We start from the raw sequence: 22,938 nt of genomic DNA on the forward strand, positions 1-22,938 counted from the left end.
TGCCATTGTATGATTCTGAGTCCTATACAGCTGCAAATAAAACATTTTAAGTGTGTTTTAAATGCAATATACAATGTGACACTAGATGGCGAGGGAGAGCCTTATGGAAAATGCAATGTATTTTTTAAAAAATTGCTTTTTTTATATTAAAAAAAGCATTTTTGAAGCCGTTTTTATATGTGTCTATATTCCACCCCTATTTCAGTCCCAACTCAGCCACAGGTTTGCTTCCAATGAAGTCATTATTGCACTAGCAGGATGATTTTCATTCAAGCATTGGAACTTTTTTCTTTTGCACCCCCATCAATCCCCCCAACTCTCCAGAGCAGATTTGTTGGGGGGAGTAACAGTCATTCCATTGCCTGAGCAGAAATCATTCAATGAGCGCAATAATACAACCCATAGGAATTTTTCTAAGTTATTTTTTCTTTAACGGCTGCAAACATTTGTGTTTATTTTAAATATGAAGAAAGAACACCATTAGGAAACACACTTTTGCACAGTTTAGTTACTCCACACCCTAGTGGCCTCACCTCTCCCTGCCCTACCCCATAAATAAATATACATACTTGGCGTAGCCCCACAAGTGACTTGGCCCTACAAGCTGGTCTTGTATCAGGTAGGTATTGTGTGACGATGATATAAAGTAGTCACACAATGGGAAGTTCATATCTTGGTAAACCGTCCTGTGCCTTTGTTTAAAGATGCTGCACTCTTCCGAAAGCATGTACCGTATAAAGCCTTCGAAGGTCATCTCCCTTTGGCTTCTTGCTAAAGTGGGAACATTAAAAAGGGGGGCCGGGTTAAAATTAAAATTGCTCAGATACCTCCACCATTTTCTTTATGCTGGAATTAAACAGAGGTTGGAAATATTCACACTACGTATGTGTACCCCTGAATTTCACCTGGTGCTTGGCTATGATCCGAAGCTGAACATGCGTAATAATAAGCCGAATGCTTATTCATGCCTTTATTTAATGCCAGGAACCAGACCTTTGCCATGTTAGTTCATGTGCTTAGTCATAATACACTCTGCTATAGCAGTTTTCATTCTGGGGGAACCCAGTGGTTTGTCCAGAAGCTCATCAGAAGATGAGGAGATCAGTCATGGCAGATCAGCGGCTCTGCCCCACTTGAAAAATGTTTCGGTCACCTTGTCTAATCTTGCACTGGTAAGCCACACACTTGGTACATTCGAGCGTAGTGGTAATCACTGGATGATTTGCAAAGGTTTCTGGTTCCCAGTTGCTTATCAATACCAGCAGCAAAATGAATCATTGATTTGACTCAGATTTAAGATTTGTATCAGTACATGCAGGTCAACGGAGAGCCTAATTTCAACACACTGCAGCAGAGAGCTTATCCTGCCTTAAAGAAAATACTGCAATACTAAGCATGGGGAGGTCTCCGATCAGGACCACAGCATGCAGGAAAGAGAGGTTTAGCTCCTCCCACCTGATGAAAATCTTTGGCCTGCCGATTAGTCCAGTTGTCCCGATGGGAGCTTTTTCTAACCCCAACGGCAAGATGGGGGTCCATTTCTGTGAGGATCGCAGTTGGGAAGGGAAGGGTTAAGCCTACCCTCTCTCTCTCTCTCTCCACTCTGCAGTCTTAATTAAAATCGCCCCCTCCTAGCCCAAAGTGTTAAAATAATACTAAATGCAGATGAATTTGTACACTGTGCACTTAACATCATGGGAAGTTAAGCCCCCCCCCACCTAGTATAATGGCACACAGGATTAAGTAAGCAGTTAGCTCCACCCCTCAAGTTGCCATTATGCATGTTGCTCAGGAAGGTTCAAGTCAAAACCAAAGCAGATTCCCCAACAGAAATCTGTTCATTCCTGTTCTAGGGTGCCTCCACACAGATTGACCATATGTAGAGTCAAGTTTGGTTTCTTTCAGTTTCTCATTCTATCCGTCTTAAGCTCAATTCTCCACATTTCCACATCAGTTTGCAATTTTATCTTATTTTTCAAAGAAGGAAAATTCAACAGCTTTTTACTGCACATTTCTCCTAACATACACGTTTGCAATTTTGCCTAACGTTCACATTTTTGCAAAGCCATTTCCCCTAATGTAACACATATTTGTATATTATTTTGCTAATACATGCATTTTCATGCACACGTTACCCAAATGTGTGTGTGTGTGTGTGTGTGTGTGTGTGTGTGTGTTTGTTTGTTTTTACACATTACACAGCTGGAGAAGTGCATTGCAAAAATCAGAAAGTGTGGATTTTGAAGGATGTTTTGGTTTGTGTGTTGTTTTGGAAAGTTCATATTTAAATGCAAGCTGAGTCAAATTTATCCCACATCTCTAGATGTGACTCTACTGCTCTGACCTTAGCACCAAGAATGAATTGATATGCCCCAGAAACCTCCACAAACAAGGATTAGCCAATTCTGTTTCTAATACATGAAGCAGTGGTTCCTTGGCAAACCACTGAACATGGAGAGGATTGTTGTAAAACAGAACATATGAAAGTCACTGCTGTATTAATGCAATCCTTGAAGTCTACACCAGGTTAATACTGCTACCATGTATTTGTCATATTGCTGTTTAGAAACCAAAGACACCATTTTTGTCCTATTTCCAGTACAAAAAAAAGCCTTTTCAATTGGAATTCTTATAACTTAATTATATTAATGCTGTGTTTTCTGGTCTTTCTCCTTCTCATCTTGAAACTTTTGCAGAAACAGAACTCCTTTGCTAATGTGCAATAGCAATATTATTTATTCATTTGTTATGCATACACCCTTAATAAGCTATCATTATCTATCCACTCTTAATAAACTATTATTTTCTATCTATCCATTACAAATCTTCAGAATACTCACAGCTGAAACTTCTCCTCCCTGTGACTCTTTTCCTAAACTCCCATTTCAGCTCAGTTTCTTTATATGTGCTGCCAATTTTCATACTTACCGTTAAGTCTCTCAATACTTTGGGATCTTACCTTTTCTTGGTGATTTCTTGTCGCATTCCAGTCTGGGCATTTTATCTTCCTCTCTTCTCTTTGGGATGCATAAGAACTCTTCTCTTGTCAAACATCTCCGGCTTTTTACTCTATACTTCAGGGGTGGGAAACCTGTGGCCGCCTAGATGTAGCCAGACTACAACTCCCATCATCCCTGACCATTGAGCATCCTGGCAGGGGCTGGTGGCAGTTGGCATCCAGCAGGTTCCCCACCCCTTGCTGTACTCCCCCGAGCCTATTTGGCACCTCCATCACTTTCTTTTATAAAGAAACGAGCAGTCTTGTGCCAGGCGTCGTTCGGGAATTCTAAGAAACCAGAAGAATCATTGCAGTTTTGAAATCAGTGGTTAAAATCTGTGCAGTTTTGAAAGGTTCAGTGTACGATCTTGATTCAAAACTGTGTCCAACTGTAGTCAAAATCCTGCACCTTCATCTCAAGAACCACCATGCAAACTTTGGTTAAAATCTAGTGCAGTTTTGAAAGCTTAAGTCTGCCTTCAGGAACTAAAATGGCACCCAACTGTATCAAGGCACAGATGAAAACCTCCTCCTTGACCTCAGGAACAGTAATTTGGTACTGATAGCTTAAGAGGTGTCCAAATGCATAGCGAACATATAAGCAACTTTCTGAAATATATCGTAAATGCTTCAGCTTGGATCCTTTTGCCACATAACTCGTATGTGAAGGTGATTATGACAGTGTTGCATCACACTCTACTAAAAATCAGGAATACTTGGTTCCAAAAAAAACATCAATATTAAACATACTTCCTTGGATAGAAACCCATTGAAATCAGTGAGCCATTCTTCCATGTAACTATGGTTAGGATCAGGCAGTTCACTGATGTGTGTGTGTTTCCTTTCCTCTTTGTTGACTCCCTATATTGCAAAGCTTAACGATAAAACTACACTTTTGTAACCCAAACTGTGCTTTTCACTGTATTAAATCTGCTATTATTTTTATGATCCCTGCTCCCTCCTTTCTGCCACTGTGCCCCCCCCGCACAAATTCCTTTATGATTCATGTCAATTTAAGCTGCTTTAGGCAGGGACCTGTTTATCCAACCCTTTTGTAAAGAGCTTAGTATATTTTTTGGTGCTATAAAAGTAAGCAATAATAATAGCACATGTCATATGGAGCTATGAGCGTTCAAGGCTATTATCCAGGGTTCCGCCCACTACACCAATTGCAATGATTTATTTAAACGATAAATATCACTCAAACACAGAGGAAAGGGAATTGCTTCTAACACTATTAGACACATAGAAAGCAGTTAACTAGAGTCTGGGAGTCACAATCAGCTCAGGATCCAGTTAGTATGCAGGTACTTGTATACTAGAATTTGGGGAGCATTCTGTGGGATTTTCTTTTCTTTTCTTTGAAGGACAAACAAGGGGGTTCTATTCAAGAAGCAGCCATTGTCATCATATACGTCCATACTCAAAAAATTTCTCAATTTTTTTTTCCTGTAGCACAAATGGATGAACTTTTGCCTATTAATGACTAAAATGAGGTATATTCCATTGAAATATTTTAAAAGGTTACGCACAAACCGTTTCTATTTTTTTGTATGGCATTCTACCATTTCATAAAATTGTATTAACAATTCTATATATATTTCTTATCAAATTTGGACACAACACCACATTCCACAATGGGGAGTGTTCTTAGCAACATAGGGTATACAAATGTTAAACCTGCACAAGGTAAAAGCCCCTTTTTGGGACCTCAAAACTCAGCCAGCAGACCCTGCCAGACATGCTGGGAGAAGAACCTACAGGAGAGGTAGCAAAACATCGTCCTCTAGCGGCGTCTATACTGTTACTGCAGCTACAAAAGGCTTCCTTGTGTGTTTGATGGTCCTATATAATGTTGTATATATGTGACTCTAAAGCTTGGGTTCAATTTTATATCTGCTTACAGTGACTTAAAAAATGGTCGAAAAACTGATAAATAAAAATTTTTCAATCATTTTGTGCGTGAGGTTGTTTTTTTTATCAAATCTCTTTGGAAGTAAGATTTTATCTAATCTTTAATGAAAGCTCATCAAATTATGATACAGGGAAATGAGGTTGTAAAAAAGTCATCACCCTAGTCTGTACAAATCCAATAACAGGAGAGGGAGTTGCAAACACATGTCAATGCTGGCTACACTCTAGAAACTTAGGTGTCTGATTATTATTATTATATATATATATGTGTGTGTGTGTGTGTGTGTGTGTGTGTGTGTGTGTGTGTGTCAGTCAGTAGGGGGTGAGCCTTTGGTGTGGTCCAAGTGCTCCCTCAGAAACTGCTGTGGGCTTGCCAAATCAGGTGAATGGAGATGGAGGGTCCATGTGAGGGCTCCCATTGGATGCAGGAGTCTCTCTGAGGTTTGGGAAAGCCCGATAGTGAGGATCTGGTGTGGGATTCTGTCAACCTCCTATCGCATCTCAGCCATCTCTGCAACAAGAGCTGCAAGCCCTATCTCCCTCTGTGTCCCCCACCTGCCTCTCCAAGGCTGTTGGAGCCTCTGACGGACACTTTCATAGTGCCTGGCACACCACACACTCCAGCGCTATCAGACACAGCTCTGCCTTTCCAGGTGGGAATGTTTTGCCAGTCCCTGCCACCTTTCAGACAGCAGAGACACCTCCCCTGTCACCCAGATCTAGGAGGTGCCCAAATGAGAAGGGAACAGACGGTTCCACCTACTAGGACTAGTGAGAAACTGCAGGAACACTTAGTGAACTAAGTTGTGCCCCATTCTTATATACAGGATAGCAAGGATCAGTGTCGGATCAACATTTATAGCTTTGGGAGTTAAAGCACTTGCCATTTTGTAGCTTTGTTTAGGATTGACTACGTGTATTTCCTGAGGTGCCTTAAACTAGCAATGTGCACAGATACCACAGTAATCTAAACATCAAAGCCTTTAGAAAGAATCCTCCATGAAATCTTTGTTCTTCAGCAACTAGGGGCTGGGACAGAAAAACATTTCAGCTGAGAACAAAGGTCCTTTCTTGGACAGCACTCCAAAGTGGAGTCAGAGATTCATTGAAGCGGTGTTTCCTGCCTTCAAGTGACAGAAGGACTACAGCCTGCTTGATGTTGTCCTGGTGCCTGCTTGAGAAACTTCTCTTCTGTATCAGGAGATGGGGAATCTTTTTCAGCCTGAATGCCATGTTACTTCATTGGCAACCTTTTGGGGGCCACATGACATTGTTGGGTGTGACCAGTGGCAAAAGTCGACAGAGCAAAGCAGGTTCTCCCCATAGAGGAGAACACGTGTTGCAGAAGGGTTAACAAGACATCCCAGGGTTGGAGAGGCGGGTCAGTTTGGATGGCCACATGTGTGATTGGTGGGTGTGCTGTTGCTGGGGAAATTTGCATGTAGCAAATGATTGATTGACAGCCTTACCCTATATATGCTTAGCGAGCAGCTTTCAGTTCCACTTTTGCTGCTCGCAACGAATCTCCCGCCCGCCCTCCTCTAATTTTAGGCGTTCTTACATTGACCTTGCTGCGCCTATCATGGGGTCGCCTGTTTTGGATCAGGGGCCTGGTAGGAATTTTGCCACTTGGCTGATTGGCTGGTGCCAGGTGGTATTTGCCTACTACGCTGCAATAAGTCACAACTTGTAAGGTTGGCGGTTAGGCTTTGGTTCAAATTGGATGGTGGAGGGGTACAGATTTTGGTTGGGCCTGCCCCTCATGGTTGCTGCTGCCTTTAGGGGTATTCCTTTAAAGGAATCCTGGGGCTCTACATGTTTGTCCGTTTATCCCCCTTAGGGGCCAGGGCCCCTAGCCAGAGGCATGAGCCTCGGGGAGCATCTGAAGGATGAGGTCAAGGGTGTGGGCCCCTGCCCCGATCTCTCCCAGAGGGTGCTTACCTACTGGCTCCCCTACTAGGCTAGTGGGAGTCAGATCTGTCCCAGGCGGGGGACAGATGGCAAGAACCAATGCCTAAGCAACCACTCACATTCAGTTGTATTTAAATAAAGTTGTGGCCAAATTAATGCCAAAAACCTTAAACTTAAAATATTGTGTGAAGTGTGAATTATTGGGGGGATGTCTTGGAACCTCAGCACGCAAATAGATGTGACTCTTACCTTGTACAGTAGGCTATATTCCACCCATGCAAATACTAGAGGTTACTACAGTACACACACACACACACACACACACACACACACTTAATCCAAGCAAGCAAGAGGCATTATCACAGCTCTAGAAATAATCAACTAGGCAAAATTACTTGAAGGAAGGTGGAGAGCAGGACCGGTCAGAGGTATGGCCTGGGGGGGGGCAGAGAAGAGAATTGCAAGGGCCAGATAGCACTGTGAAGGGGGCACACTTGGCCTCTGGGCTTGAAATGATCATTTTCTGGAGATTTCAATTGTATCTAGCAACTAAGCCTATAACCAAGGCTGAACACATGCAATTGAAACAATTGCATATTTTTTCCTTGTGCATCCTTGCCTCTTCTTCCCTTTCTTCCTCTTTGCTGAATGTTATACTGGAAGCTCACCAGGATGAGGACCTGTCCTCTTAAAGCAGGGTGCCACCCAGATGTTTTGGGCTGGGATGCCTACCAGTCGCAGCCAGCATGGGGCCTGAAGCTGATGGGATCTGAAATCCATAACACCTAGAGAGCACCAGCCAGGTGAGATAAGGCTGTCTCATTGTCAGCACACTGACCGAACTAGATGGGGGGAAATGAATAAAAATACATTTTGGAGCACTTTGATATTTTATCACCTTTCACGCTGACAAAGCTTGAAAGCACGACTGCAGCGTACCAAAGCGTACCGAACAATAACAATTTAGATTCCTCAAGTCATCCTATTAAAGGGTGGGGAAGAGACAGTTCAAGTTAAACTCATTAGAGTTTTTGAACATCGGAGGTCAGCAACCTATCTATTCCAAAGGGCTCTTTCTCACTGTAGCCTTTGGTGTGCTGCTGTTATCAAAACTGCTTTTGAGACAGAAGGAAAAATAAGTGTCTTCTCAGCACAAGGCAGAAAGCAGCTACTGTACTTCCTAATCCCCAAGGTAATCATGATTCTAATCTCTGAACCTGGAGAAGCATTCACGCAAAAAACAAAACAAAAACTACCCCAGAAAACCAAAAAAGATGATTTTCAAGTTCTGTGCATTGTACTAATATCATATGAATAGGGAATTTGGCACCTGGAATACTATGTAGTTCTGAAATGATCTTTTCTACTTAAAACGTTTCAAGCAAACATCAAAATAAGGTTTTAAGGCCTGGGGGCTGCAATCCCATGCAAATTAGCTGCCCTGCAGTCCAGTCCTAGGTATGTGTAGTCTGAATTAACTCCTAGTGTGTTCAGTGGGGCTTCCTCCTAAGTCAATGTGCGTAGGAATACTGCAAGCCAATTAGATATCATTACAGGTGAAACTCAGAAAATTAGAATATCGTCAAAAAGTGCATTTATTTCAGTAATGCAACTTATTGTTTTTTATTTTTATTTTAATTTTTACAAATGCTTTCTTTTGGAAATTCCACTGTAATAAAACAAATAGTTACAATAATACAAAAATAAACAAAAATAAACATCACTATTACATTTCATTAATTCCATTCCATTTATAATTGACCCGCCTAATGACAAATAATTACAATTACAACAAATAAAGGCTTGACATATCTTGCTTTGCATGTCATGCATCTATCTCATACATTGGTTTCACCTTTTAAGTTGCGTTACTGAAATAAATGCACTTTTCGACGATATTCTAATTTTCCGAGTTTCACCTCTATAGAGTAGGGGAAAGAAACCTCTGGCCCTCCAGATGTTGTTGGAATTCAGCTCCCATCAACCCCCCCCCACCAGCACAGCTAATGGCCAAGAATGATGGGAGCTGCAGCCCAGCAAGATTTGGAGGGAGACAAGTTATCTAAAAATGAAAGGGACAAATACAGGATGGGTGACACCTGGCTTGAGAGCAGTACATGTGAAAAGGAGCTAGGAGTCTTGGTAGACCACAAACTTGACATGAGTCAGCAGTGTGATGCAGCAGCTAAAAAAGCCAATGCAATTCTGGGCTGCATCAATAGGAGTATAGCATCTAGATCAAGGGAAGTAATAGTACCACTGTATTCTGCTCTGTTCAGACCTCACCTGGAATACTGTGTCCAGTTCTGGGCACCACAGTTCAAGGGTACTGACAAGCTGGAACGTGTCCAGAAGAGGGCAACCAAAATGGTCAAAGGCCTGGAAACGATGCCTTATGAGGAACGGCTTAGGGAGCTGGGTATGTTTAGCCTGGAGAAGAGAAGGTTAAGGGGTGATATGATAGCCATGTTCAAATCTATAAAAGGATGTCATATAGAGGAGGGAGAAAGGTTGTTTTCTGCTGCTCCAGAGAAGCGGACACGGAGCAATGGATTCAAACTACAAGAAAGAAGATTCCACCTAAACATTAGGAAGAACTTCCTGACGGTAAGAGCTGTTCGGCAGTGGAATTTGCTACCAAGGAGTGTGGTGGAGTCTCCTTCTTTGGAGGTCTTTAAGCAGAGGCTTGACAGGCGTATGTCAAGAATGCTTTGATGGTGTTTCCTGCTTGGCAGGGGGTTGGACTGGATGGCCCTTGTGGTCTCTTCCAACTCTACGATTCTATGATTCTATTATTCTAATTTCTCCACACCTGCTGCAGAGAACGAATCTCTTAGGCAGCAAACCTATGTACACTCATCCAGGAGAAAGTTCCATTAAATAAGACCCCCACCTACACTGATGCGTACAGTTCTGGGCACCACAGTTTAAGAAGGATATTGACTAGTTGGAATGTGTGCAGAGGATTGCAGCCTTATAGTGGGCTTCAAACCATCCCTCCATGGTCATGTTGCTAGTAGTACTGAATAGTTTCAAGTGGGAACATTACCGGATGACTGTGGGGCTGTGATATGTTACATCACATAAGATTTATAGAATGTTAGTGGTGTTGATTTTTTTTTAAAAAAAAGGAGAAACCTAGAAAAATGCATTTCCTGTCTTTAAAATGAGTTGAAGAACAAAAGAAATCTCCTCTAATATAACTGTTACCAGTTTAGCAACTCAGGTAAGCAATATTCAGTGCAATATCTGTTTGTGCTGTTTTGCAAAAAACAAACTCGCCCACTATTCCTCAAAGTGCTGTAAATGCACAAATGCCATCCCAATTAATGAGGTCTTCAACAATGAAGAGGTAAGAAATTCGGAGTGTTAAAAATGTGTTTATTTGTGGGCAGTGTTGCTTTTTTAAAATCACACGATAAAGTTATGCTGTAACTAGAACACTATAAACTAATATTTTAAAAGATGAGAATTGTAACAGAGAAATTGTTTAATGCACTCATTATACAAGGCAAGACATCAAATGCATTTCATACAAGATTAGTAGACTATTTAGCTAAATCCCATCAACCAACATTTAGCTGTTTTGTGCTTTTGTTTCCAATGTTTTATCAAGTTGCATTTGTTACCTTCTAAACAGATTCTAAAAGGTAAAAATATCAGACAGCAGGCTAATGTGGAAAGAACAGCCCAAACAAGGATATCCTTCATCATTTATCATTAATTGAAACAACACATGCATGGTCTCACTTAGTATCTGAACGGAACATTTACTCACATGATGCATACAAATTAGTCCTGGTTTATTCAAATTATAAACAACTTCTCTATTTTAAGAATATCCCAAGTGGTATATAAGAATAATGCAAAAAGAACTACAAACAATAATAAAGCAAAAGCAATGGAAACAATTATTCACATAGTCTATGAAAATAGGAGAATGCTTCAGCTATTGTACAAGTTGATATATAAATGTACATTTTTCCTTGTTTTTTAGATTATGCTTTTCTTTCTTCCAGAAAGCAACAATGAAGAATGTGATAAATTACCACTGTAATCTGATGAATTAACACAATCTGTGTTTATACAAACATGCATAAGAAAACACAGTAGGTGCAGTTTTGGAAGCCTTTACACTTAATTGCCACACTTAGAGAAATATCACCACAGCAGAAGACTCCATGCCTGTTAGCCAGTGGTGGGGGGGAGCTGGATTTCCCTAAAATTTCTCAGCCCTCCTAATTTATTGATTTACTTTATATATATATATACAGAAATTTTAGAAAACCAACAGGAAAACTTCTGCTCTTCTTCCTAAAGGTATGGATGCTATTATTTTGGGGTGCTGTTGCAGTGAAATCTGCTTACCACGAAAAATCATGTGATGAGGCCAGGAGGGAGAGTTTTAAAAGGAGAAGAAGAAGCTTGGCAGGTCAATTTGTGCTTCGGTATCTAAATTTGCCAACCGCAAACTCAGAAGGTAGGCGGAATTTTCCGATCTAACAAATGCTGGGGTTAAAGGTACGACCACATTGCCTCTGAACAGGAGTTGCTGTTCTCTCTCTGCTTTCTGGCTAGGATATCCAATCAAGAGCAAAGGCTGAAGCAGGGAGGTGGGATTCAGGTGTCTCTGCTTGATAGGCTAAGAAAGGAGTCAATTAATGGAAGCAGCAGGATTAAAGGGGTTGCATGCTAAGCAAATGGTGCTCCTGGTTGGTTTGCAGTTGGCTGGTGTATGTGCTCTGCTGAGAGTTGTGGTGAAATTAAGTTATGCTTTCCCTTGACTGGGGGAAATGCAAATCCCCTGGTCTAAACCACTGAGCCTCTTGGGCTTGCCGATCAGAAGGTCGGCGGTTCGAATCTACACAACGGAGTGAGCTCCTGTTGTTCTGTCCCAGCTCCTGCTAACCTAGCAGTTTGAAAGCACATCAGTGCAAGTAGATAAATAGGTACCACTGTGGAGGGAAGGTAAACGGCATTTCCGTGCGCTCTGGTTTCCGTCACAGTGTGCTGTTGCGCCAGAAGTGGTTTGGTCATGCTGGCCACATGACCCAGAAAGCTGTCTGTGGACAAACGCCAGCTCCCTCGGCCTGAAAGCGAGATGAGTGCCACACCCCATAGTCGCCTTTGACTGGACTTAAACGTCCAGGGGTCCTTTACCTTTTACCTCTACCGATTCTCATTGGGACCTCAAAGCAAGCATTTGTAAGTTGCTTTGCTGGAAATAAATCTGAAACAGCAACTCCTGTTACAGGCAACATGGTGGCACCTTTGCCATAGCACTCATGAATTGGAAAACAAAATTCAAGGAGAGAGGCTAGCTAGCTATTGCATTTATATCTCAGCTTTTCTCCAAGGAGCTCAAGGTGGTAAGCATGGTTCTCACCTGCCTCATTTCATCCCCACAACAACTCTGTGAGGTAGGTTTTGCTGAGAGGCAAGAACCGGTCGAAGGTCACACACAGTGAGCTTCATGGCAATGTAAGGATTTGAACCATGGTCTCTTGGGTCCTAGCCCAACACTCTATAACAGCTACAGCACACTGGTTAATTATAGGTATAGCTTACAAGCATTTGTCCCAGCCTGGAAATGAGGACAATTTGAACCCACTTTGTAAAATATTTAAACATCACTTGGGCAACCATAAAAAGCTAGAAAACTTAAAATTGGAACCTGAGTTGGCAAAATTCCTTATTAAAGAATGACCATCATTAGCACAGTTTGCAGATGAGCTCAAAAATCATGGGCCTGCATTTCCCAGAGTTGGCCTTTTGGTTGAAGCAGCACCAATAATTCCAAGCAGAACTGCAATACATCTCATTAACATCAGTTTTAGGTCCGCAGCAATTGTTAATGTTACAGTGAACATAAAGCCGATCTTGCATTGGTTTTGGATGAACCTGTTCTACATTTGCAGCTTCGAAGACAAGAAAACTTTTGTTATAAACTATAAGAACATTCCCATTGTAGCTTATTCCTAATAGTAGTGGGTTGTTCTTGAATCATTTATTTTTTTTACCTTTTTTTCCGAACTGGTGGCAAGAAAAGCAACAATTGTTGTTTGCTTAGGAATTTTTTTTAAAATGTAAGTTGCAGCACAGCTGCGAAAATCAGGGTTAAATAAGAAGAGTTTTTAGTTTGATTGTAAAAAGGCCTGCAGACCAGATAAACTGCCCACCCTCTACTTTTCTGATGTCCCCACCAAAACTTTTAGGCTGGCTAAGGGCCTGGGAAGCTCCGTTCTCATGGAATCCTGAATGACGCAATAAGCATGGGTAGCACTTATCATGGGACGTGGAGGGCAAGCCTCTTCCACCATTGCTCCCCCTTTCTCCACCAAAAGGTAGTGGCCGCAGAAATAGGAATCAGCACTGGTCTTCATTAGATGTGCTCATAACGGTGCAGCACTCACAATCTCAGGCACTAAATGGAATGCATTTAACCTCCTTGCTATCATTGGAGCTGGCTGAATGTCCAGGGCAGACAATAAATTTAGAAAACAGATGAGCTTTCTATGTAAAAACAACATTTTCGCTTGGAAAAATAAAGGCTACATTGCCACTACTGTATCTACATACTCATTATTACTCACATGTTCGATATCATTATCAACACACTAAAAGCTATGGTTCCAAATTAATTAAACGGTAACGTTAAAACTTTAGTGTACCTTCGTCAATGGGTTCAAACTTATTAATGAGTGACACAGCTCTTTCTTCATTAACACCAAGTTCAAACTGTTCCTTTCTAAGAAAGTCACACAGATTTGATACTGATAGAACTTTTTTGTTTGGCGAGTAGCTGCTGAAGAGTTCGTGAAGTTCCGGTCTGTGCAGAAGCGTTCGATAAATTGCCCTAAAATCTTCCATGGTAATATGTCCAGACTTCTGTTTGTCATTTTTCTAGGTAAAAAGAAGAAGAAGAATTGGCAATAAGTATAAATAAAGCACTATGTGGCAGTATCACACCAGAACGATGAGCACTTTGACATAGTTCGAAGCTTTTCTAAGAAACATTCGTTAGAGTCAGCTTGTCAGCCTTCATGAGGTCAAGTCTAAACTTGTGAGAAAACAGTAGGGGGTGAAGTGAAAAGGCAACTGGGATTGTTAGGTTACATGCTGCACCTTAAATTAAAATCTGGGACCCAATTCAGTTACTCTTACATAGCTGAAAAGCAGATCTAGATGCATAAGTCTTCAGTTTGACCCCTTCATCTCCCATCCTATATGCCAATTACTGGCTTAATAAGAAAAATTAACGGGGAAAGGAGCCCAGCCAATTCATCCACTTCAAACTCAAGTTGTAGGGCTCATCATCTGACCAAGTCTCTCTCCTCCTGTCACAGCCAGGACTCCATTGGAATATAAGAACAGCCATAATCGGAAGAGAAACAGCATTGAGTGTGTGTTTTTTAAGCTTCCAAACATCTCTGTTTCTAAGACCATTAAGGGCACTGGAAGGCAAGTGTACAGAAGAATCAAACCTCCACTTTATATGACGTTCAACAGGTGAGACAGGTGTTACCAACCCATCCCAAATGATCAGTAGTTGGTTTCTGAAAAGGAAACACTACCCAAGAAAGAAAGAAAAACCAAGGGCGCTTGCTCATGGGTGAAAAGATAAGTACTTAATTACACAGTAATAACGCAACTTGCCTAGAAGCAATAAATTTTCTACTCTTAAAGAACTTTAGTCTGGAAGTCCTGTTGGCATGTGGTAAGTTTACTTTGACAGCTATGGTCCACTGAATATATATACTACTATATATATTTTAATACAAATGTTATTTTCTCACCTTAAACACCTTTTTCACATGAACGTAGTCGTAACTGACGTCAAACTTATTTAGCAGTTTCAAGGTCTTATCTAGATTGATCTTGCCATCTCTAAACTCATCAAAGATGAGGTCCATGAACCATGTAGAGAAAAGCAAATTAAGGAATTTTCCAGCTAATTTTGCCATTCTCTCTTTTTCCCTGTTCAAAAAAGTGGCTGATGTCAGCAAGGGGCCACGATAGGCTTTTTTTTCTTTTTGCAAATGGCCTAGTCCATTTCCCACTTGTGAAGCAGGAGCTGGGGGTAGAATTAATTAGATCCATTTAAACTTTATTGCGGATCAGGTTCTAAAGATGTCTGTGGAATAACAGCATTCCCAGGCAAAGGATCACTGCAAGAGGAAATCTTTCCTCTTGTGGGAGAGGTGACAAATTATCCCCTTCTATAAACATAGTGGCATGTGCATTGAAGCAGGGAACCTTTCCGTAGACTGGAAACAACACATTTCTGTACAAGTAGATGAGACTTCAGTGTATGAAAGAAGAGAAATGTACAATAGAAAGCTGGTAATAAGGGAAAGCTGGCCAAGGAGGGGAAGTCATTTTGGAGAGTCACTTCGCTTTGTGGCTGGCATTGTCCCCCGAAAGGGAACTGGGCTCAAGCGCTTATTGTGTACAGGGAGATGGGTTTGCATCTGGGCATCTTAGTAATGTAACCGTGGATCAGGAACTCTCAGCTTTGGTTCTCGCTTTGTTTTTAAAAAAATGTGGGGGCAAGATTTTTGTGAGTCACCTACCTGCATGTGATTGGAAATTTATAAAGAGATTGGGAAACAGATAATAAAGTATGAATGAGGGCAAATTATTATTATTATTATTATTATTATTATTATTATTATTATTATTATTATTTACCTGCCCTTCACCCTAAAGTCGTAGGGTGGTTTGTTGTTGTTTGTTTATTATTATTATTATTATTATTATTATTATTATTATTATTATTATTATCCCACCTTATTCCCAGTCTAGGATTCAAGGTGGCTTAATTCAAATGCAAAGTTAAAAAAACAGTTCGAAACAATTTACATTTTACAATCACAGAAAAAGGTGGGTCCTAAAAATTTACATCTGAGGCATCAAAAGGCAGGGTAAAGAGAACAGCTCCTAGGTTTCTACTGATGCTTGTGGAAACATCCTTCTTTGGGTACCTGTCTTCATCTTCAACATTAATATACGGTACTATATTATCATTCTGCTGACCAGGCAGCTTATTAAATGCCATGTGTGGCCCAAATGGCGTGGGAGGAGGTAGTTTGTGACAGGTTAAGTTCTGGGGGAGGAACACATTATCTGTTTGAAGGAAGCAGGGAGTGGGCTTTACTGAGGAAGCAGCATCCCTCAAGCAGGCATCCCCAAACTCGGCGCTCCAGATGTTTTGGGACTACAATTCCCATCATCCCTGACCATGGTCCTGTTAGCTAGGAATGATGGGAGTTGTACTCCCAAAACATCTGGAGGGCCGAGTTTGGGGGTGCTTGCCTCAAGTCTCATGCCAGGGGTGTATGGACAGCTACTCCTACTTGTGTTCTTCCAAGAATTGTTCATTTATGCTTGTTGTTCTTTTTTAAAGAAAAAAAATCCACGGAGTTATTGACATGTTTCCCAGTCGTTGCAAGAGAGGTTAGCTGGGAAGCAGGGTGCAAAGCTCGTGACAATCTACACAGTAAGCCTGCAAAGCCAAAATCGCGTCTCGTCAAAGACATGCTGGGTGCAATGGCAGGTAGCGTTGCCATTTTTCTTCCTGGACGCCCACCCTCTTTTTAATTTTTTTTCCCTGCCTAAAGCTGAACGCACCCAAGTTGAATATGCGTAAAGTTGCCGGCTTACTGAATTTATTCTGTTTATGTCTGGGCAGCAGGGTGCCAACTTGAGTAAAATATTGGGGGGGGGGGGTAAACCCTAGCCTGCATTCAGCAGATGTACAGTGGAACCTCGGTTTATGAACACCTCGGTTTATGAATTTTCGGTTTATGAACGCTGCGGACCTATCTGGAACAGATTAATTCATTTTCTATTACTTTCAATGGGAAAGTTTGCTTCAGTTTATGAACGCTTCAGTTTATGAACAGACTTCCAGAACCAATTACACCCATGCTTCAGTTTATGAACGCTTCAGTTTAAGTACTCCGCGGACCCGTCTGGAACGGATTAATCCACTTTCCATTACTTTCAATGGGAAAGTTTGCTTCAGTTTATGAATGCTTACTCCGCGGACCGTCTGGAACGGATTAATTCACTTCCCATTACTTTCCATGGGAAAGTTCGCTTCAGTTTATGAACGCTTCAGTTTATGAACAGACTTCCGGAACCAATTGTGTTCATAAACTGAGGTACCACTGTACACTATTTGAATAATGCCCTGTCAGAGATTTTAAGGGGGTGGGTGGGTCAAAGGGACCTCAGACCCTAGGAGTTGGCTCCTATGCTGGGGGGGGGGGACGTCTGCTGAGGACCCCAAGGAGACCCCCTTCCTTCATCCCTCCATGGGGGCTTCTCGCCCCCTCATTCCACGACGGGGTGGGCGAAGTGGCTCCGTTCCCTCGCCCCCCAAGGAAGGATATTTATTCTCCATGGTGCTGCTGATGTTGGTCCTGCCTCCTCCGCCTACTCTTCGCGCCTGTTCCTTACTGCGATGGTCTCAGCAGCTCCCAGCGCGGCATAGCCCGCCTACCCGCCCGCCCGCAGGTCTTCCAGGCTCCTTGCCCGGAGGCGCGACCGCCCTCGCCGGTGTCCGCGAGGCGATGGAGGCGCGGGGGCGGGCGCGGTGCCTCCCCACGGGCGCGGAGCGGGGGAGCTCCCTGACGTCACACAATGGACCGCGTCACACTCAGCTCCCGACGTCATAACAGCGCACGCCGTTGCCAACGAAATTCCTCGGCTTGCGTTTTCTTTCTCTCGCGTTTGGCTCTTTCCGGTCCCCCCCGCTGCAGCGCACACGCAAACAAAAGTGTCAGTCTCCTCCTCAAGGAGCAGCGTCTGTGTGAGGGCTGAAAAGCAAGCCAGCAAACAAACAAACAAACAAACAAACACGATGTATACAGTTTTTTGGTATACAATTCGCGCTTTGCCAAGCTGAAGCTTACAATACACTGCATGGGGGGGGGGAGTGTCTGAGCACGTGCAGAGTGCCTTTCCTTCAGATGCTTTGTTTTTTGCATCTTTGTTGTATTTTGATATTTTGTCTCCAGTACCCGTTTCCCTTCTCTATCCTTTCAGTAGCCTTTTACTGCCATATCTTTGTGTGTGTGTGTGTGTTGTTTTGTTTTTTGAGGGAGGAGGCAGCAAAAAAGGTATGGAAATATTAATAATAACCAATTCCTGCATACAACCTAGAGATGCCCACAGGCTTGGGCACTGGAGACCAGCTTGCAGTCTCAAAGCAGAGGATGTGATGTGAACTAACCTAGATATGATCTACATATTTTTATTATGTTTTGAAAAGATTCCACTTTTATCGTCACAAGAAACCTGCAATGCAGGTTAGGCTGAGAAGTGGCCTCTTGTGCAGGATCACCTAGCGAACGTTGTGGCTGATTGGAGGATTTGAACCCAGGTTTCCAACATAAAACACTTACATAAACCATACTGGCTCTCAAATACTTATGCCTACAATCTGTCAATGTGTCTTCTCTCAGACCCTTCTCCAAGTAGGGCATAATTTCATAAATCTGGACCATGTATCACCAATAGTCTTATCCCCCCCCCCCCCCCGCTGAAAGTCCCAGGTTTGTTAGATTGTCCTCTGTGACAAATTCTATGGCAATATCCTCTTTCTTTCTTTCTTTCTTTCTTTTTTGGTATGCTGTCTGCTGATAATGTTTTTCTGGCTTTTTTTTCTAAATGCAGCTATTTGCTTTGTGGTTTAATTTGTTGTGACATTTATAAACTAGTATGATTGAGTATGTTGGGAAAGATTGAGGGCACAAGAAGAAGGGGATGACGGAGGATGAGATGGTTGGACAGTGTTCTCGAAGCTACCAACATGAGTCTGACCAAACTGCGGGAGGCAGTGGAAGACAGGAGTGCCTGGCATGCTCTGGTCCATGGGGTCACGAAGAATCGGACACGACTAAACGACTAAACAACAACATGATTGAGTATGATTTACCATGGAAATGCAGGGTATTCAATTTGGAAGATAGAGAGATGCCCCAATTCCTTTACAATTTTGGCCACCCTTCTAACATAGTTTGCAAAAGCAGGATTTTGCAAAAGCACTTTGATACCTGTGAAATAGGCAGCAAGTCACATGAACTGCTAATCCTGCCAGATGAACTGTAAGAACACTGTATTCACCAGACGCAAATTAAATAGTTTTAGCCAGGATTAAAAGCTCTTGATAATAACCATTATTATTATTATTATTATTATTATTATTATTATTTATTATTATTATTCGAATACACCAATTGCTTTGCTACCCTTATTGCATTTGTCCTCACAACAGCCCAAGCATTTTTCAGATCAAACTATAAAGAAGTGGTTTGCTCAAGACACTAAGGTGTCCATGGAGGAACAGGATTTAAACTCGGTGCTAAGAAAAAATACTCCATCTACTTTGCTGTGCAAACTTGGTTGCCCTCGTGCCTCAGAGACACAGAATTCCAGGGACCCTTAACAAACTACATTTCCCAAGGATTCTCCATGGCTGTTAAAGTGGTACAAAATGCAGGGCTGTAGACCACGTAAGCTAGCTGCTTCCCCCCTGTGACCTCTATGCTACTGACATCACAATAAAGGTGGCCAGATTTTGACTTTAGAGGCAGGATCAGGTGACGGTTGCATGGAAGACCCAGACCAGGACAAAAACGTAATATTTGTGAACTGCACCTTCTCCCAGACTACAATTCTCAGTATGGTACTAATACTACTCCCGATCTTTCGATATGGGGGCAGGCGGAAAATAAGACTATGGTCCAAAAGTCAACCACTGGTCAGTTTCCAGGGCTGGTTTTTTTCCCACCTGCTGACTGCTTGGATTCTTTTGACAAATGTTGGATTAAGCAGAACCAAGGGAGGCATGTAATGTAAAGTTGCAAAGTGCAGTGCTCCTGTTCAGTATTCCGGCCAGCCATGACTTCTTTTGGGGTATTCCATTTCCTTCCCTCCCTGCTGCAGTTTCCATTTCTCTTTTTCAACCAAGAGTCAGCCTTCTGTGGTGACTGAATATAGTCGTTCCTTTTTGTTTGTTTCGTTGTTGATGTTTTAGGGAGTTGCCTCCTTAGGATATTTCCCCCTAAATACATTGGTACCTCGGGTTACAAATGCTTCGGGTTACAAACGCTTCAGGTTACAGACTCCGCTAACCTGGAAGTAGTACCTCGGGTTAAGAACTTTGCTTCAGGATAAGAACAGAAATCATGCAGCGGCGGTGCAGCGGCAGCAGGAGGCCCCATTAGCTAAAGTGGTACCTCAGGTTAAGAACATTTTCAGGTTAAGAATGGACCTCCAGAACGAATTAAGTTCTTAAGCAGGGGTACCACTTTACAGTTTAAGTACGCCTCGGTTTGAGTATTTTCAGTTTAAGTACTCCGCGGACCCGTCTGGAACGGATTAATCCACTTTCCATTACTTTCAATGGGAAAGTTCGCTTCAGGTTAAGTACGCTTCAGGTTAAGTACAGACTACTGGAACCAATTGTGTTTGTACACCGAGGTACACTGTATGTATTTTCCCTGCATCTGAAAAATGTGGGATGCTGATACCTCCCCGTTGTTTTTCAATAACCTCATTTTAGTTACATACCTGTCATAAGTTAGCACCCAGGTTTGCTGTTCATTATTTATTCTTCTTCTTTATTACATTTATATACCACCTTTTCCTTCAAAGGGCTCAAGGTGGTGTACATGGTTTAGATTTCCTTCACAATAAAAGTACAGTGGTACCTCTACTTACGATTTTAATGCGTTCCGAACGCACATTTGTAAGTCGAAAAAAATTGTAAGTCGAATCCCATAGGAATGCATTGGGAGAAAAAAATCGTAAGTAGAAGCAACCCTATCTAAGAATTCGTAAGTAGAAAAAATCCTATCTAAACCGCATCCAAGATGGCGGACGGAGCTCTATTCGTAAGTAGAAACATTAGTAAGTAGAGTTATTCGTAAGTAGAGGTACCACTGTACATACTCTGGGCATCTTAACAATTAAGGTATAATCTCTGTTAAATGATCCTGAGCATGTAGGTAAATTTAAAACACACCAGGGAATGCTTGCTTGATAGTTGTTTGCTGAGCAAACTTCTTTTGAACTTGAGTGCTGCAGAGTACCATTACAGGAACAGCCTGGGGCAGATGCCTCTGAACATTGTTAATCCAATTTCTATATAAATGGGAGTACCGTATTTTTCGCTCCATAATACAGACTTTTTTCCTCCTGAAAAGTAAGAGGAAATGTCTGTGCGTCTTATGGAGTGAATGTGTGGTCCCTGGAGCTGAATTGCCCAGGGGCCAAAGGCAGTTTGTGCTTTCTTTTTTTAAAAAGAAAGAGCTAAAGGCTAACAAGAGGGAGAGTGTTGAAAGGACCCACTCAGCAGCTGATTGCAAGAGATCGGTGAAGGAGATAAGGGAGCTAGCTCCCTTCCTGGCCCCACCCAGGCCCCTAGCCCAGCCTCAATTGTTGTCTGCAGAGAGAGGCTGCTTGTTTCTCCAGCGACATGTGACTGGCTGATTAGATTATCTGTCTGGAAACTGTAGAAATGGGTCCCTTTCCTTTCCAAGAGAAGCTGCAGAACTGTGAGTTGAACCCCATAAAACAGGATTATTTTCCCTTTGCAAGGTAAGCTCAACAACTTTGAGCTGATCCTCAAAAATGGAGCTTTCCCCCTTTGCAAAAGAAGCTTCCTCAAATATTTAATGGGGGGGGCAAAGGCAGTTGGCTGCTATGCCTAGGACAATTCAAGAAAGCAAAATATTTTTTCCTTGTTTTCCTACTCTAAAAAACTAGGTGCGTCCTATGGTCAGGTGCGTCCTATGGAGTGAAAAATCTGGTGCTTTTGTAAGAGGTAACAAACATTGACCAATTTCCAGCCCAATCCTATGCTCCAGGGGTGTGAAACCTGGGACCTTTCAGATGCTACTGGACTGCAACTCTCATCATCCCTTTCAATTGCCTGGCTTGGACTAATGGAGTTAGAGTCCAACAATGTCTGAAGGCCACAGGTTCCAGTTATATATGTTTACTCAGGAAAAGAAGTTCCACTGAATTCCATGTTAAGTTGCACATAGCATTGCGACCTACAGTGTCCACTCTGAATTCAGATGGTCAGGAGATCTACATTCAGCCATTGTAGTTACGATTCCACTGTCAAGTTGAATGATCTGTAAAATTATGTTTCACTGTACAACAATGAAAACTCCATAAGCAACATTTTACAGTAGAACAGCCTAAAATGTTTTAAGGATCTAGTGCAATAGCCCATAATATCAATGGCATAGCAGCAACACTACTGCTATCGAATAGGATGGTATCAATACATTGTGGTTGCATGCATCTCTTTCCTGAACTCTAACACAACACAGAACTGGGAAGATTCAGGACTTGTCCACAGGAGAGCTTTATTTAGCTGTTGATCCACTTCGCTTCCATTTGAACTAGACAGGAGTAGTCCAAAATCACATGCATTCGAATTTGCATATAAGGAGCAACTTTGGTCTTTCCTGTTCATACCAGTAGGTGATTCCTTTTGTGTTCGTCCCTGATGGGGCATGCACACAAATAACTGCACACACACTTTGGGAGAGGGAACAACCCTCTCAGGAAGTGTACAAAAGCACCCAGTCATACAACTGTAAATTTCCACCACTCACTTTTGCTATTTTCTGGTTTTGCGCAAATATGAGATAATAAAAAAATCTATTTATCTGTGCTCTCCCTGAGCTCAGCTGTAAAATAAATGAAAGCCATTGTCAATTCTCAGCATGCACTTTTCAGATAGCTGTGCAGTATCTGGTGGGGAAAAAAATTGTTATGTGGTTTGCTTGTGTAGTTTTCTAGTTTTGTTCAAATGTGAGGGATCAAAACAAATATATGTGCATAAAGCTGTTTCCAGGAGCACACTGGAAACAGTTATGAGCACAGGCTGAAAAGAAAAGAGGGCATATAAAAGGGATTAGCAGAAAGTGATCATTGATCCACCCACCCCAAAACACCTAAAACAAATAATCTGCAACCATGAGTGGAGCAGCTTGGAACCTAATCCCCCCCAATTATTGGATTATACCCATATGCAGTAAACCTAAATTTACAAAGGGAAAGCATATAATCTCTGGTGTGGGCAAGTC

At 42.0% G+C, this 22,938-nt stretch overlaps 1 protein-coding gene across 1 annotated transcript in view; it reads right to left on the reverse strand.

Moving 5' to 3' along the window:
* The window catches only part of LOC118091191 (1-phosphatidylinositol 4,5-bisphosphate phosphodiesterase zeta-1-like), a 155,144-nt gene extending 140,357 nt beyond the window's left edge, over positions 1–14,787 (reverse strand). The window contains exons 1-3 of the mRNA XM_060279445.1: positions 14,620–14,787; positions 13,495–13,726; positions 570–771 (exon numbers count right to left, since the gene is read on the reverse strand). Of these exons, the coding sequence (XP_060135428.1) occupies positions 570–771; positions 13,495–13,726; positions 14,620–14,787 (602 nt within the window). The remainder of the gene's footprint in view (positions 1–569; positions 772–13,494; positions 13,727–14,619) is intronic.
* Positions 14,788–22,938: the final 8,151 nt, after the last annotated feature.

Source organism: Zootoca vivipara, chromosome 10, assembly GCF_963506605.1.
Source record: "Zootoca vivipara chromosome 10, rZooViv1.1, whole genome shotgun sequence".
Lineage (NCBI taxonomy): Eukaryota > Metazoa > Chordata > Lepidosauria > Squamata > Lacertidae > Zootoca > Zootoca vivipara.